Genomic DNA, 18,102 nt, shown 5'->3' on the forward strand with positions numbered 1-18,102 from the left:
TTTTTTCCCCCCTACACCAAACCACTTTGCCGAAAACAGATCTACAAGCGCACAACGCCTCGCAGCGCGAGGCGTTGTGTGCTTGTAGATCTGCTATTTTTGGCTAAAGTTCTCCTCAGAATAGGGATGCTTGGTTGAAGTGGTTAATGTAAAAATCACACAAACATTTGGCGGACCTCCTGTAGTAACGCTGAGGACCCCCTAGGGGTCCCGGACCCCCTGTTGAAGACCTCTGGCTTAGACTTTACTAGGACCAGTTACACATTGCAGACAGGTGCGCTTTTATGGTGGTTTTGAAGGAGGGTAAGAAGTCACACTTTTTGAAACGTGAATCCTGTGATATATCGACGTCATACCGTATCGAGATATTTTAAATATTTGTTTAAAAAACAATGTCACCTTTAATTTGTTATCACGTCACAATCTAATAATGTAATACAACTTAAAAATGATCATAGCAAGTGTAATAATTACTGTCATAAGTAATAAAACATTCAGTTAACTGATTATTTAATGAGTAAAATAATTGAAATAGTGACCCATTCATTGTGCATGTAATAAAATACAGCAACATTACATTGAATCATAATATAAAAACTGTAAGATTCTAGAAAAACTGTTGTTTTTTGGAGTTCAATGGACAGGTGGAGCCAAATTGGGAGGTTTTCATTTGTTACTTTCAATGGTGTTACGTCACATTCTCTTTTTATTATAGTATAAATGAATAACACCAAAATAAATGTAAAATACTTCAAGGTAAAACATTTCTTTTTACATTTAACACTTAAAAACAATTTGTTGAGGTTTTAAAAGAAGAAAACAAAAGGGTGGACATGTCTCCTAAAGAAGAGTCCTAATGGAAACTGTCTGTTGACAGGAGCAGTATAAATATCCATGATATATTTGCCTGTCTACCCAACTCCCTGACAACATATAGCTGTTTAATTTGATCCTCCCAGTGAAGTCATTTATAGTGGACATTTTTTCCCTTTGTGTGAATGCACTGATGACTTTTCAGAGCACTTAACTGACTGAAACTCTTCTCACACTGTTAACACTGTGGCAAGAGTGTTTCTCCAGTGTGGACACAATGGTGTTTCTTCAGGTCAGCTGACTGAATGAAACTCTTGTTACAATATTTACAGTGGAAAGGTTTTTCTCCAGTGTGGATACGCTGGTGTCTCTTCAGGTCAGATGACTGATTAAAACTCTTGTTACAGTGCGTACAGTGGAAAGGTTTTTCTCCGGTGTGGATACGCTGGTGTATCTTCAGGTTACCCGACTGATTAAAACTCTTGTTACAGTGTGTACAGTGGAAAGGTTTTTCTCCGGTGTGGATACGCTGGTGTATCTTCAGGTGACCTGAGATATTGAATCTCTTGTTACAATGTTTACATTTGAAAGGTTTTTCTCCATCTGGTTGAGTTAAAGTCTTGGTAAACTGTTGATGACTGTAAGATCCTGGTTGATCAGTGTCTCCTTGTTCCTGGCTGGTTGTAGAGCTGGTGATTTGCTGACAGGCTGATGAGGTGATCTGTACATTCCTCAGCATTTGGCAGTAGAGGTCATTGTGTCTCCTCCTGATGTGTTTATGAAGGAATACTTGAGATGTGAAGCAGTATGAACACTCAGAACAAGAGAGGAACTGAGTCTGGGAAGACTGGAACTTCACTCCTGCGAGGGGGAGGGGGGGAGGGGGGGACAGAGGGGAGAGAGAGAGGAGGAGAGAAGGGGAGAGGGAGGTTAAAAATGGTGAGTACACATACAACTTGAAAGCTTCCATCATCAAACAAGTCCGTTGTTTAGGAGAATTACAGCTCCCCTGTTAATATTTCTGATCTAATTGTATTTTTCATCGACCTCTTTTATTCTAACTCCCAGTTTTCCTGACCCATGTAAGTCCTGTCCCTGTGTTTAACACTGACTGACCTCCACTGGTCTCCTCCCAATCATCACTGTCTTCAGTGTCAGATTCAAGCTCGACTTCAATTTCAGAGCAGTGTGAAGAGATGTCTTCATCATCATCTTCACTTTTCACTGCTAGTAATGTCAACTTTGACCCATCAGGCTCCTCTGGTCTTTGAAGTAGCTCCTCCTGTTCCTCTTTAATCTGTGGAGGCTCTGGCTCCTCCTGGAGCAGACTGGGGCTCCTCTCCTCAACCATGTGCAGGATGTCTAGGAGCAGAACAATAACATGATAGTGAATAGTTTTTTATTTTATTTTATTTTATTAGACGTTATACAGGAGAAAAACACATGTTACATCATGTTCATCATAGAAACGTCAAGGATACAGACACAGAAAAGTCTTGCGACTTATTTTCATTGTGGTCCTTGGTCTCAGACAAACAACACTGCAACAAAATACATACATGTAAACAATATAATAATAAATAAAACAATCAATTGCTACACAACCTACAGCATAAATACATATAATCACATTGCTAACATAAGTGACCCTACTATTCGGCAACGTTTTCTAATAGCCATGCTTTGACCCTTGTCTTAAAAAGGAGATGGCTGCTGGTGCTCCTTATGGTCAGGGGTAGCGAGTTCCAGTTAACTGCTCCTCCAAATCTAAATGAGCGTTTTCCCATTTCAGTGGTGAACGTGGGCATGGTCAGGTCTGCTATGCTGGCTCTGGTTAGGTGGGAATGGGCTTCGCTACGCTTCTGAAAAAGGTTACATAGGTACACGGGGGCGCTGTTTATATAGATGTTATGCACCAGGTTCAGCTGGAAATGATGTTTTCCAACATGGTCCCTTGCAGACAGCCCCAAGACAAGCCTGACCAACCTATTTTGAGAAACCTGCAACTTCTCTTTTAGGGCTTTGGTTAGGCCACCGTACCATGAGCCAATGGCATAGTCAAAACAACATAAAACCAGTGAGTTTGCTAATAAGCGAAGACTGGCAGAGTGCAGAAACTGCGCTTTCCTGGCAAATAGAACTAGTGGATTCCTAAAATGTCCGTGTTCCCAGTACAAAGTGAGCCATCACCTACTTTGATTGACCAAACATTGACTAACTACAGGTTACTACAGGTGTTTCTGAAAAATCTTTTTGTTTTAGCAAGGTTTTAGCAAAATACATATTTTGTATTTATTTGTAATTTGAATGAAAATATGTAGTTACTTTACCAAACAATTGAATGATGCTGTTACAGCAAATTTTAATCATTGTCTCTGTGTTCGGAGTGAATTAGACAAACCGCTGTACCGATCAGCACCAAATTTCTGCACAATGCCAATGCAGACCAAGGAAGTGTTTTTCACATCTGAATAGAATGACTTAAACCCTCTATAGTCTATACTTAGTGAGATATTGTGAGCGTATAGATTGGCTATTTTCAGCGAATTGCCCCAGTGAATAGGGATGCTAGGTTTCATGTGGTTACATTTTAAATCAAGAAACAGATAAAGCGTGACAAAGATCTGTGTTATGTCACACAAATCAGACTAAGTTACAGACCCATTTGTAGATGTCACGCTTCCTACAGAGCCACGCCATGAATTTGATTTTATTTTGATTGAACTACGACCCAAGTTTCAACCAGGTATTGCAGGCTTTCATGGCCAGAGTTGCTTCTGTTTGATGACATTAGCTGTGATTAGTCTACTTTTGAGTAGATTCACTTTTTGTTGCCACCGTACTCTGACTCCTCTGGTGCGATATCTACTTAGACCAATAACATTTAAATAAGTAATGGGTCGCACTCAGAAGGAGTTCTCCATGTCCATGTTCTCCAAGTCTACAATGAAGGACAAATGTTTCGGCTATCCAGCCTTCGTCAGTGTACTTTTGAGTAGGCATACAAACAGTGGATACAGACAAACCCTGTTCTATATGGTCTGGCCTACAGCCACGCTGAAATGTGCAATGTAAAGTTATATGCTGCAGTTTTTCTTTTACATTGCATTTGCACATAAGAGGATGTGCTTTTGGATATAATAAAGTGATAACCATACATGTTAAAAAATATGTATTTTTATTAGTATTAATCTTTTACCCCTTTTTCTCCCCAATTTACTCATTATACCAATTAATCCTCAACACACACTTTGTGTGTTTCCACTGCTGCTGTACTGTATGCGAATGACTAAAATGCCAGTGAGGAGACCCCACCGGGAGGACGTAGCACCTCCGTCCTATTCCTCCCGCCCCAAAACTCCCTGCTGACGGGTGCCACCCCCAGCCCGTAGGAATACGTGCAGTGATATCACACGGCTTCCCTCCCCCGAACACGGGCCAATTGTGTTCGTATTCACCTGTTTCCTAGGCTGTGTGTTTGCCACCCGAGTGCCCTAAAAATATATTTTTTTGAGAGAAATTATTTGTAATGATGGAAAAAATGAAAGAGAGAGAGAGAGCACATGAAACTTACTGAGGTGTGGGTGGTCTTCAGGATCCTCCTGTTTAATAGAAATGTCCCTGGATGAGTCTGGAGAGTTCATCTTCACCTGCAGTCTGGACTCCACACACTGGTCTGAAATAAAGCAAGTGAATAAGGACCTTAATCCAAGACCGGGAATGCATCTGTGTCATTTTAAGATTTCTTTGGCTATTCAAAAATAGCAGATATACAAGCTCATAGAGCGGCACCGAGTGCCACGATACAAGCTTGTAAATCTGCTATTTTTGAAAAGAAATCTTGAAAATGTGTGCAAATCTTTGAATATGTATATTATTATTTTTAAGCGAACATTTATAACTGAAATCTTTGCTTCTGGGGATTCTAAAAATGTCAAATGTTTTTTTGTTTTTTTTAAACGTATGTTGAGGACCACCATGTCAAGGACCACCCAAAAGTATATGTAAATTGTGGACCCCCACCCCATCTCAAATGTTTTGTTCCAGGGACCCCCAGAAGCAAAGATTTGAGTACAAAATGTACATATGTATTCAAAAATGTGCACACGTTTTCACATTTTTTTCTCCAAAAAATAGCAGATCTACAAGCTTGTATATTGTAATCTTGTATATCTGCTATTTTTAAATGGCCAAAGAAATACAAAGAATGACACAGATGTGTTCCCGGTCTTAATGGGTTAATAACTGGAGATCCGTGGTGTCAAGAATAACAATAATATTTGCTGAAGGTAAAGGCAAAATAGCCTTATTTTATAGTAACTATTTTGGCCTGATGGTGGCGCCAGATGAATCAGGTCATGAGACACTCTGTTAGGATTAATCTTCCAGGGAGCATGCATGCACAGAGGAAGCTTCATGGCAATCTGTCCATTAGATTTATAGACATTTTGTGTGCAAGTGGCTTAAAAGTGGAGTTAAAGGAAAGGCGTTTGAGCACCAAAATCTGTCAGATTAATCCTTGCTGGGTGCATTAAAGCCAAGGACTATTCACTGTAACTGTTGGAAGAAGCTGCATTCAGTCAAAGTTGGCACTGTGTGCAATGTGTAGTGGAAAAGCCGATATGATCAGAAACAATCATACAGACTATGGATTTGCATAAATGAATAATTCTAAATAAAACAGTGTACTGTTCTTGAATTTGTTCTTCATGTATTTGTATTCTTCTTATTATTTTTTCAATTACTTCCTTTCTATCCTATTTAATGTGTATTTTACTCCACACTGATGAAGCACAATAATTTCACTGCCAATAGTATTGTTTGTGTATGTGACAATAAACACCTTGAAGCTAGAAAAAAAGGGAAAAAAAGAGACAGACAGAGAGTGAAACGTACTGAGGTCTGGCTGGTCTTCAGGTTCCTCCTGTTTCACTGAAACGGGTCTGGTTGGGTCTGGAGAGTTCATCCACAGAGTCTGGAATTAAACAATTAAAATCCTTAAGTTCAGATTTCATTACAAAGACTTTAAGAGAACGTCTCTTACACGCAACTTCATCAATAACAGACAATAAAAAAGGAGTAACATAGTAATCACTTGTCATTTGGCAAGTAACTTTTTCACAGAACATTTCCTGAATATTATATAATAATATCATAACCTTTAAGGCCCGTTTTCAATATGTTTTGCAGTCATTAATATTCTGTGGAAAATATAATTAATATCATGTACCTCTCTCTGATAGAAAATATTAAAGGCAAGTAGAACGATTTCCCCCTTCGTTTTAGGTAAATAATTCTAAATGATTTAGTCATGATTTGTTTAAATGAAATACTAATAATATTAATATTAATAATACAAACATTGTTTTCTTTTTTCAGGTAAACACTGTTCAGGTTCACTACCATAATAGTGAAATTACCCTTTTCCTTCAGGTCAATTGATTGAACATTTTATTAACAGTTTGCGGAAAAAAAACACAGAAAGTACAGTTCTATACAAGGTCTGCTAAAAGGATTAAAAACCAATTAATCACTATGGCTTGTTTCCATTGGGATCCTGTGTATTCAATTCATCTAAACATGTAATGAAAAAAACACCATATGAACTAGCCTCATTCGGTTCCATAATATTTTGCATTAGAAGATGCAATTCAACATTTGACAAAAAACATTTTAATCCGTTAGCCAGCCATTTTCTCCGAATTTTCTACGATGCTTTCAACTATGCGACACTACTGGTTGGGAGGTGTATTGCACTCTGATACATTACAACAAATATATATATATATATATATATATATATATATAAAATGGCCGCCGATCGGATTAAAATGTTTTTTATTGAACAATACGGCAGATACAGGTACTTAGACCTTTACCGGCTCAACTTGTTACATCCGTGGCTCAGGGGTCAGCACTTTATATTTGAAATCTGAACGTTTATGTACATGTGAGAGTTGTAAATGTAAAAACATCGAAAACCAGGAACAAGTGGGCCCATTACAAACATGGTAGGACTGTCATGTTTCAGGGCTAATGAACGAGTAGTAATCAAAAAAGTAAAGTAATCATAATAAAGACAACAGTTCGGGGTGGGGGGGGGGGGGGGTTACATTCCTATTTTAAACAACAACAACAAACATACCTTCCTCAGTAATGTATCCTGGTAGAAAACAGACTTGAACACCTCTAATGTGGAGTGTACCCACTTGAAGCTAGCATAGCATTAGCATTAGCGCACCACCACAACAACAAAGCAAAGTCTTTGAACGTCGTGTGTAAATTCCTCCCGTTTCACAACGTGCCAGCCTGTCACTCTTTACACAGACTGTCACACAAAGACACACTCAGACAGAAGTTACACAAAGGTGTGTTCACTGCAAACTTATATTATAACACAGACTTTCTCTGTATCAGTTCGTTCACTCTCTGCTCTGTTTATTTGGCTCTAATGGATGTGTTTCAACCCGGACGAGAGAGAGGGACGGACACGGTCCTCGGCCGTGCCTCTCTCTCGTCCGGGTTGAAACACACACACACACACACACACACACACACACACACACACACACACACACACACACACACACACACACACACACACTCTATTCTGAGTTCCCGCAGAATGCATATTTTTTCTTGAATTTATATTTGCAGGTATTGTAGGTGTTGGGGAAGATACTTTTAAGACACAGGTACATACTATTACTTTCTCTGTAATTAATGTGTTAATAGATTTTCCTTACTTTTGTGTTACTTCCACAAAACAACCTCAAATAAAACACAATAAAGGGACTGAGCATAATATTAAAGATAACATCAAAGAGTGCCACAATGTTATTATTAAGAAACTATTTTTGACGATTATCAGTGTTATGAAGAACTGCAGCAGCCTGTAGTCAAAATGTGTGACACACAGACACTGTAATAATATTAATATTGTGTAATAATGTTAATAATTTTTCATATTATAGTTATGGTAATTATTCAGACTTCACTACAGAGACAGATTTTGCTGTTGTTAGTTTGGACTCTCTCCTGTGACCAATCTGGTGTGGTTAAACCTGTCAGGGTCAACTGACACCAGATTAGGACCCAGGATCACTGAATCACTAAGCCTCTCCACCACGGCAAGGTCACAGCAAAAAGAGAGGAAGGTGGCCCTTAAAAGGGCCGTTGGGGGGGAGGGGGGGTCGGTGCAGGGTCTTGAGATGATGAATCATTCATTCATGATGGAGGAATATGATGGAGGCTGCTCATATTCCCCCATGATGGAGGAATATGATGGAGGCTGCTCATATTCCTCCATGATGGAATATGATGGGGAATATGGTGGAGGCTGCTCGAGAGAAAAGAAGTCGGCCACAAGAGACTCATATTCCTCCATGATCTCCTCCTTCTCCTCCTGAATGGCCTCCCATTCATCCGCCTTCTTCTCCCACTCTTGCAGAGTCTCTTGAAGAGTCTCCTTCTGCTCCACCTTGCGGAGAGAAAAGAGGTCGGCCACAAGAGACGCCCATTCCTCCATCCTCTCCTCCTTCTCTTCCTGAATGGCCTCCCACTCATCCTCCTTGATCCTCCACTCCTCCTCCCTGCACTCCTCCATCTCCACCAGGTCTGACCACAACAGTGTAACTACAGCCATACTAATGGATCAGTCGTCTTCTCTGTTGCTTAGGTTCCGTTCTTTCTCTGTGACAAGAAAGAAGGAATGATCTTCTAACGTCCTGTAGACGCTTTATATACTGTTGGGCTTGTGTATGTGTTGTCATGGCGACATCTCCACACGGCCGAAAGCACGTTGTTCTGTTGATAATCTGCAATGACGTCACGTTTTGTCAACGTTCAACCCCCTATGTAACAGTGGCCTATTCTTTCTTTGTTTTCTTTCTTTCTTTCTTTCTTTCTTTCTTTCTTGATGTTTGATTGTTCAATGACTTCATGTGGCCAGTCTGTGACACCATTCATGTCTATGACTTCAGCTTCATTCCAACTGCAATTCACTTCCCCTTATAATCCACATAAAGTAAACTGACACTGGTATAATCCGCAGGTACGTCCATCAGGAAGGGCAAAAAAAAGTCGGAGTCACTTGTCCCAGGTCCCTCATGCCTTGTTCAGCAGTCTGACGGTAGGGTGGAAGATGTTCATGAACCTGGTGGACGTGTTGCTCTTGATACTGCGGTAGGCCTCCTTGCGAGGCCGCGGTCGTTGTATTACGGTAGCCTATTTGTATTGCACAATTTGTACAGGGCTTACGGTACGCTCAGGGTGTGACGTCATCACGTTCTCAGTGAGCCAAATAAACACTAAACAGAGCAGAGAGTGAACGAACTGATACAGAGAAAGTCTGTGTTATAATATAAGTTTGCAGTGAACAACCCTTTGTGTAACTTCTGTCTGAGTGTGTCTTTGTGTGACAGTCTGTGTAAAGAGTGACAGGCTGGCACGTTGTGAAACGGGAGGAATTTACACACGACGTGCGCTAATGCTAATGCTAAGCTAGCTTCAAGTGGGTACACTCCACATTAGAGGTGTTCAAGTGTGTTTTCTACCAGGATACATTACTGAGGAAGGTATGTTATGTTTGTTGTTGTTGTTTAAAATAAGAATGTTGTCTTTATTATGATTACTTTACTTTTTGATTACTACTCCTTTCTCCTTCATAACATGAAGGAGAAAGGAGTAGTAATCTTACTACTCCTTCATATGATGATTTTGCATAGTATTGTATATCTTTCTTTCATTACATGTTTAGATGAATTGAATACACAGGACCCCAATGGAAACAAGCCATAGCGCTTTCTTGGGTTTTAATCCTTTTAGCAGACCTTGTATAGAACTGTACTTTCTGTGCTTTTTTTTCGCAAACTGTTAATACAATATTCAATGCATCAATTGACCTGAAGGAAAAGGGGTATTTCACTATTATGGTAGTGAACCTGAACAGTGTTTACCTGAAAAAATAAATAAAACAATGTTTGTGTTATTAATATTAATATTATTAGTATTTAATTTGCACAAATCATGACTAAATCATTTAGAATTATTTTCCTAAAAAGAAAATAAATCGTTCTACTTGCCTTAAAGAGGGAACATTTTCTTTATCAGAGAGAGGATTACATGAAGATATTAATTATATTATATTATTATTGCCCAAATGACAAGTGATTACCATCTTACTCCTTTATTATTGTCTGTTATTGTTGAAGTTAAATGTAAGAGACGTCTCTCTTAAGGTCTTTGTAATGAAATCTGAACTTTGGGATTTTAATTGTTTTATTGAAGACTCTGTGGAGTCCAGACTGCAGGTTGCAGATGAACTCTCCAGTCCAGACCCAACCAGACCCGTTTCAGTGAAACAGACAGGAGGAACCAGAAGACCAGCCAGACCTCAGTACGTTTCACTCTCTGTCTGTCTCTTTCTTTCTTCCCTTTTTTTCTAGCTTCAAGGTGTTTATTGTCACATACAAAAACAATACTATTGGCAGCTGCATTGTTGGCAGTGAAATTATTGTGCTTCATGATCAGTGTGGAGTAAGATAAAATACACATTAAATAGGATATAAAGGAAATAGTAATTGAAAAAATAAGAAGAAGAATACTAATACATGAAGAAAAAAATCAAGAACAGTATACTGTTTTATTTAGAATTGTTCATTTATGCAAATCCATAGTCTGTATGATTGTTTCTGATCATATGGGCTTTTCCACTACACATACACAGTGCCAACTTTGACAGAATGCAGCTTCTTCCAACAGTTACAGTGAATAGTCCTTGGCTTTAATGCACCCAGCAAGGATTCATCTGATAGATTTTGGTGCTCAAACGCCTTTCCTTTAACTCCACCTTTAAGCCACTTGCACACAAGATGTATATAAATCTAATGGACACAGATTGCCATGAAGCTTCCTCTGTGCATGCATGCTCCCTGGAAGATTAATCCTAATAGAGTGTCTCAAGGACCTGATTCTTCTGGCGCCACCATCAGGCCAACATAGTGACTAGAAAACAGGCTATTTTGCCTTTACCTTCAGCAAATACTATTGTTATTCTTGACACAACAATGGGTCTCCAGTTATTAAAATCCTTATTCACTTGCTTCATTTCAGACCAGTGTGTGGAGTCCAGACTGCAGGTGAAGATGAACTCTCCAGACTCATCCAGGGACATTTCTATTAAACAGGAGGGTCCTGAAGACCATCCACACCTCAGTAAGTTTCATGTGCTCTCTCTCTCTTTCTTTAATTGTTTCCATCATTACAATATCTCTCAAAAATATTTTTTTTAGGACGCTCGGGTGGCACAGTGGTAAAGTCCCTGCCCACCACCACAGAGGTAGTGGGTTCGAATCCACCGTGGTGCATCCGGCTTTCTCGAGTTTATACGAACATAATTGGCCCGTGTTTGGGGGAGGGAAGCCGGACGGGGAGGGTGATATCACTGCACGTATTACTACGGGCTGGGGGCGGCACCTGTCAGCAGGGAGTTTTGGGGCGGGAGGAGTAGGACGGAGGCGCTACGTCCTCCCGGTGGGGGCTCCTAACTGGCATTTGAGTCATTCGGATACAGTACAACAGCAGTGGAAACACACAAATGTGTGTGTTGAGGAATTAATTGCTATAACGAGTAAATTGGGGAGAAAAAGGGGTAAAATATGAATACTAATAAAAATGCATCTTGAGCTTCTTGATTTAAAATGTAACCACATGAAACCTAGCATCCCTATTCAGAGGGACAATTCGCTAAAAATCCGATCTACACACTCACAATATCTCACTAACAATAGAGGGTTAGCTCACTAAGTATAGAGGGTTTAAGTCATTCTATTCAGATGTGAAAAACACTTCCTAGGTCTGCATTGGCATTGTGCAGAAATTCGGTGCTGATCGGTACAGCGGTTTGTCTACTTCACCCTGAACACAGAGACATACAGATGCAAAGACTCACAGACTGAACACAGAGACAGACAGATTCAAAGACTCACAAACTGAACACAGAGACAGACAGATTCAAAGACTCACAGACTGAACACAGAGACAGACAGACAGATTCAAAGACTCACAGACTGAACACAGAGACAGACAGATTCAAAGACTCACAGACTGAACACAGACAGACAGATTTAAAGACTCACAGACTGAACACAGACAGACAGATTCAAAGACTCACAGACTGAACACAGACAGACAGATTCAAAGACTCACAGACTAAACACAGACAGACAGATTTAAAGACTCACAGACTGAACACAGACAGACAGATTCAAAGACTCACAGACTGAACACAGACAGACAGATTCAAAGACTCACAGACTGAACACAGAGACAGACAGATTCAAAGACTCACAGACTAAACACAGACAGACAGATTTAAAGACTCACAGACTGAACACAGAGACAGACAGATTCAAAGACGCACAGACTGAACACAGACAGACAGATTCAAAGACTCACAGACTGAACACAGAGACAGACAGATTCAAAGACTCACAGACTGAACACAGAGACAGACAGACAGATTCAAAGACTCACAGACTGAACACAGAGACAGACAGATTCAAAGACTCACAGACTGAACACAGACAGACAGATTTAAAGACTCACAGACTGAACACAGACAGACAGATTCAAAGACTCACAGACTGAACACAGAGACAGACAGATTCAAAGACTCACAGACTGAACACAGACAGACAGATTCAAAGACTCACAGACTGAACACAGAGACAGACAGATTCAAAGACTCACAGACTGAACACAGACAGACAGATTCAAAGACTCACAGACTGAACACAGACAGACAGATTCAAAGACTCACAGACTGAACACAGAGACAGACAGATTCAAAGACTCACAGACTGAACACAGACAGACAGATTCAAAGACTCACAGACTGAACACAGACAGACAGATTCAAAGTCTCACAAACTGAACACAGAGACAGACAGATTCAAAGACTCACAGACTGAAGATACACCAGCGTGTCCACACTGGAGAAAAACCTTTCCACTGTCAACATTGTAACAAGAGGTTCAGTCAGTCAGGTTCCCTGAAGAGACACCAGCGTGTCCACACTGGAGAAAAACCTTTCCACTGTCAACATTGTAACAAGAGTTTCACCCGGTCACGTGACCTGAAGACACACCAGCCTATCCACACTGAAGAAAAACCTTTTCACTGTAAACATTGTGACAAGAGTTTCACACAGTCATCTGACCTGAAGATACACCAGCGTGTCCACACTGGAGAAAAACCTTTCCACTGTCAACATTGTAACAAGAGGTTCAGTCAGTCAGGTTCCCTGAAGAGACACCAGCGTGTCCACACTGGAGAAAAACCTTTCCACTGTCAACATTGTAACAAGAGTTTCACCCGGTCACGTGACCTGAAGACACACCAGCCTATCCACACTGAAGAAAAACCTTTTCACTGTAAACATTGTGACAAGAGTTTCACACAGTCATCTGACCTGAAGATACACCAGCGTGTCCACACTGGAGAAAAACCTTTCCACTGTCAACATTGTAACAAGAGGTTCAGTCAGTCAGGTTCCCTGAAGAGACACCAGCGTGTCCACACTGGAGAAAAACCTTTCCACTGTCAACATTGTAACAAGAGTTTCACCCGGTCACGTGACCTGAAGACACACCAGTGTGTCCACACTGAAGAAAAACCTTTTCACTGTCAACATTGTAACAAGAGTTTCACACGGTCATCTGACCTGAAGATACACCAGCGTGTCCACACTGGAGAAAAACCTTTTCACTGTAAACATTGTAACAAGAGGTTCAGTCAGTTAGGTTCCTTCAAGACACACCAGCGTATCCACACTGGAGATAAACCTTTCCACTGTAAACATTGTGAAAAGAGTTTCAGTAAGTCAGGTTCCCTGAAGAAACACCAGCGTATCCACACTGGAGAAAAACATTTCCAATGTAAACATTGTAACAAGAGTTTCAATCAGTCATCTGTCCTGAAGAGACACCAGCGTATCCACACTTGAGAGAAACCTTTCCACTGTACACACTGTAACAAGAGTTTTAATCGGTCGAGTAGCCTGAAGACACACCAGCGTATCCACACTGGAGAGAAACCTTTCCAATGTAAACAATGTGACTAGAGTTTTTCTTGTTCAGGTAACCTGAAGAAACACCAGCGTATCCACACTAGAGAATAAACTTTCCACACTGGAGAAAAAGCTTGTATGCGGTACATAATGTTTTATTGATACTAGTGTTGATGATGTCTTATATATTATTGTATATCGTTTCTGTCCGGCAGGAACCAGCTAACTACATTTTTCTGTACACTTTCTGTACACTTTTTTTTTTTCAAATCAGTGCTATTGAACACCCTTTACTGTGTTGATTAAAAAATATTGAACCAATGAAAAGTATTAAAAAGTGCTTCTGACAAAAGCAGCGAACTCCATTGGATCCTCAAACTTTCTGCTAAACCAACTAACTTCACCAAAGGAGGGTGGAGTTAGCTGGTTTAGCTGACTCCAGGCTCCACCCCTTTTGACCGCCAACCTCATTGTGAGCTTGGAGGTCCATTCAGCTTGTCTTATCAATGAACAAAATCTCCTAAGGGTACGCTCTCACCAAAAGTTGGCTGGCCGCTGTTAAACGCAGGTTGTGCGCAGCCACAGTTTTTTGCAGCCAGCGGATTCTAAAAAAAACGCTGTGACGCACCTGTCACTCACATTCAAGACCGTCCCCGTATCCCGCACCGCCACTAGACACTAGCCACTAGACAAGAAAAAATGCCTTTGCACTTTCACACTTGGGGTTCGTACATCTACATACACATTCAGATTTAAAATATAAAGTACTTAACCCATGGCCACGGATGTTACAATCATGTACGGGCCCTCATAAGTATCCGTATCTTCCGTATTGTTCAATAAAAAGCATTTTAATCCAATCAGTGGTCATTTTCTCCGTATGCTTTCAACTGTGCGACCCTTGCGGTTGAGAGGTGTATTGCACTGTTGGTACATTATAACTCTGTGGGAAATTGGCCACCAATCGGATTAAAATGTTTTTCTATTGAACAATACGGAAGATATGGGTACTTCTGAGGGCCCGTACATGATTGTAAAATCCGTGGCCACGGGGTAAGATTATTTTAAATCTGAATGTGTATGTAGATGTACGAACCCCAAGTGCAAAAGTGAAGACTATTTTTAACTGACAAGGCTATTAAATATATAGTTAGAGTAATATTATTACACTAAATATATTATTACACTAACCTAAAGCCTTTGCGACCGCACTGACTTGTAACCAGGCCAGTTCTTTAATGTTAGTCATATGGAACTCTTTCATGGTCAAATCATAAAGTACTGGGTGAGATGCAACAGCTACAACCAGTTGGTCCACTGAGAGCACTATGTTGCTTCCTGAGTCTTGCGACGGTCCGCCTTCGACTCACCCGATTGGACAGAGGGGGGAAATCAGCTCCTGCCTCCAGCAGTTTTATGCTTCTTTGTGTAGAGCGGATAAACGCAAGGTCTTCGCGACAAGCGGAAAAATCTGCTCTTGCGTGAATCCACGCATTTGCATTGACAATGCATTGGCAGATTCTGCCCCAGAGGTAAAATAAAAGTGCGGTGGGAGCGTACCCTAACTCCTTTTTTTTCTTTTTTTTTTAATTTCCTGAAAAATTAACATTTTGGAGTTGGTTTCTGCCGGAGACATTAAACCTATTTGTTTAAGCATTCCCTGCAAATTGATGAGAGGCTTTCAAAGATAGCTCACCATATTTAGCTGACTGTGTCATCAACGTCTATTGACCAATGAGAAATGTGAGACTTTAGCTTGGAAGAATTGCAGGTTTTTCTTTTTAGTGACTATGGGATGTATTCCACTGGTTTCCAGTGGTGGAAAAATTACTCAAATGTTTTACTTAGGTTAAAGTATCAATACTGCAATGTAGAAGTAGGTACTCTGTTACAAGTAAAAGTCCGGAATTCAAAATGTGCTTAAAAGTACAAAAGTATTGGTATCAAAATGTACTTAAAGTACCAAAAGTAAACATACTAAAATGTTTGAAAATAGCCGATCTACAAGCTCACAACGCATCGCGATGCGACGCGTTGTGAGCTTGTAGATCGGCTATTTTCAAAGTCGATACGTATTGTCACATTTCAATATTGCGATATATCACGATATATCACAGGATACACTTTTTAAAAAGTGTGACTTCTTACCCGCCTTCAAAACCACCATAAAAGAGCACCTATCTGCAATTTGTAACTGGTCCTAGTAAAGTCTTAACCTGATCAGGTTAGTAAAGTCTAAGCTCAACACCCCCCCCCCCCCCCCCCCCCACGTTTACAGTACAAATGTGTTTTATTGATATCAGTGTTGATGATGTCTTGTATATTATTGGATGTCTTAAATGATTCTTTTAGCATGATTGTATAATCGTACCGTTGTACTATTTGCAAACTGTTAATAAAGATTTAGGCCAGCCTGACCCATTGAAATTCATCCATTACAATCAATCTATCTTACAGAACTGTTTCTTGTTTCCCAGAACATTCTGGTACAATAACCAAACTCAGAACTGTCTGGAAACAGTTGAAAACAATGTTTCCTGTTTATGAACAATGAATCATCGCGGATGAGAGAGAGGGACGTCCTAGCCCTACGCAGTGAGTCTTGGTAAGTCAGGGGGCAAAACAGCAGATACCGCACACTGCGCACAGCGCCCTTAATTAACATATAAACACTCACCCAGGTGCTAAATATGCTGACGCGTCTTGAGTCTTAAGTGTTTCCGTTCAGTGCAGGTCGCAAAATGTTTGCGCATGTGATGGTGGAGTTTTTACTTCATTACCGACTGAGACCTGGCGATAAGACATGCAAGGTCTTTTTTTTTTCAAAGTTGGAATAACTTTAATTAAATGCATTACACCTCACAATCATTGACACTCTGACACATGCAACACTGTGAGAAAGGTATATCAACCTTGCCCCACACATTTACAACTTTGTGTAATACGAAATGTCAACTCCCTTATATAGTACACAAAATAATGGTACAAACAATTTAAACAAAACATTACTGGTTTGATAGAGATCATAATATTTACATACAGCAAAAATAAAATCATGTGCCATGTTCCAATACTGTAGCCCTCTTCTCTGGAAAGCTGTAATTAATAGACTTTGTGTCAAGTCATTCAGCATCCTTCTTTCCCCTGGAATGATATAGTGAATTCTAGGAAGGCTTATAGACAGGTTGGGGGAAAGATGACAACGCATTCCCATAGCTTTAGACCTGAAAAGGAAACATTGTAAGCACTAAGGGGGGGAAATTGTCCTCCATGAACTCTAACAATGTAATATATGACTTAATAGTGATCATAGTCATTCCATTAGGTGTAATAAGAAACTATTTTTGACGATTATCAGTGTTATGAAGAACTGCAGCAGCCTGTAGTCAAAATGTGTGACACAGACATTGTAATAATATTAATATTGTGTAATAATGTTAATCATTTTTCATATTATAGTTATGGTAATTATTCAGACTTCACTACAGAGACAGATTTTGCTGTTGTTAGTTTGGACTCTCTCCTGTGACCAATCTGGTGTGGTTAAACCTGTCGGGGTCAACTGCCACCAGATTAGGACCCAGGATCACTGAATCACTAAGCCTCTCCACCACGGCAAGGTCACAGCAAAAGGAGAGGAAGGTGGCCCTTAAAAGGGCCGTTGGGGGGGGGGGGGTCGGTGCAGGGTCTTGAGATGATGAATCATTCATTCATGATGGAGGAATATGATGGAGGCTGCTCATATTCCCCCATGATGGAGGAATATGATGGAGGCTGCTCATATTCCTCCATGATGGAATATGATGGGGAATATGGTGGAGGCTGCTCGAGAGAAAAGAAGTCGGCCACAAGAGACTCATATTCCTCCATGATCTCCACCTTCTCCTCCTGAATGGCCTCCCATTCATCCGCCTTCTTCTCCCACTCTTGCAGAGTCTCTTGAAGAGTCTCCTTCTGCTCCACCTTGCGGAGAGAAAAGAAGTCGGCCACAAGAGACGCCCATTCCTCCATCCTCTCCTCCTTCTCTTCCTGAATGGCCTCCCACTCATCCTCCTTGATCCTCCACTCCTCCTCCCTGCACTCCTCCATCTCCACCAGGTCTGACCACAACAGTGTAACTACAGCCATAATAATGGATCAGTCGTCTTCTCTGTTGCTTAGGTTCTGTTCTTTCTCTGTGACAAGAAAGAAGGAATGATCTTATAACGTCCTGTAGACGC

General features: G+C 40.5%; 2 protein-coding genes across 3 annotated transcripts in view; one reads left to right on the forward strand and one right to left on the reverse strand.

Annotated features, from left to right (window-relative positions):
- Nucleotides 1-18,102, forward strand: part of LOC311055920 (uncharacterized protein) — a 71,247-nt gene that overhangs the window by 39,069 nt on the left and 14,076 nt on the right. The window contains exon 1 of one of the 2 annotated variants that reach the window (XM_084072191.1): nucleotides 9,155-9,389. The exons of the other annotated variant lie outside the window; for it this stretch is intronic. The gene's annotated coding sequence lies outside the window, so the exon portion shown is untranslated. Of the gene's footprint in view, nucleotides 1-9,154; nucleotides 9,390-18,102 lie in introns of those variants that run through there. 2 annotated transcript variants of the gene reach the window in all.
- Nucleotides 242-5,779, reverse strand: LOC311055696 (uncharacterized protein; the record flags this gene model as incomplete). Its single annotated transcript, XM_084071962.1, has 4 exons — nucleotides 242-1,674; nucleotides 1,930-2,175; nucleotides 4,388-4,489; nucleotides 5,710-5,779. 4 exons carry the CDS (start codon nucleotides 5,777-5,779, stop codon nucleotides 1,052-1,054), a joined length of 1,041 nt encoding a protein of 346 aa, XP_083928088.1. The 3' UTR covers nucleotides 242-1,051.

This window comes from Gymnoscopelus microlampas (genome assembly GCF_963454915.1).
Source record: "Gymnoscopelus microlampas genome assembly, chromosome: 11".
Taxonomy (NCBI): domain Eukaryota; kingdom Metazoa; phylum Chordata; class Actinopteri; order Myctophiformes; family Myctophidae; genus Gymnoscopelus; species Gymnoscopelus microlampas.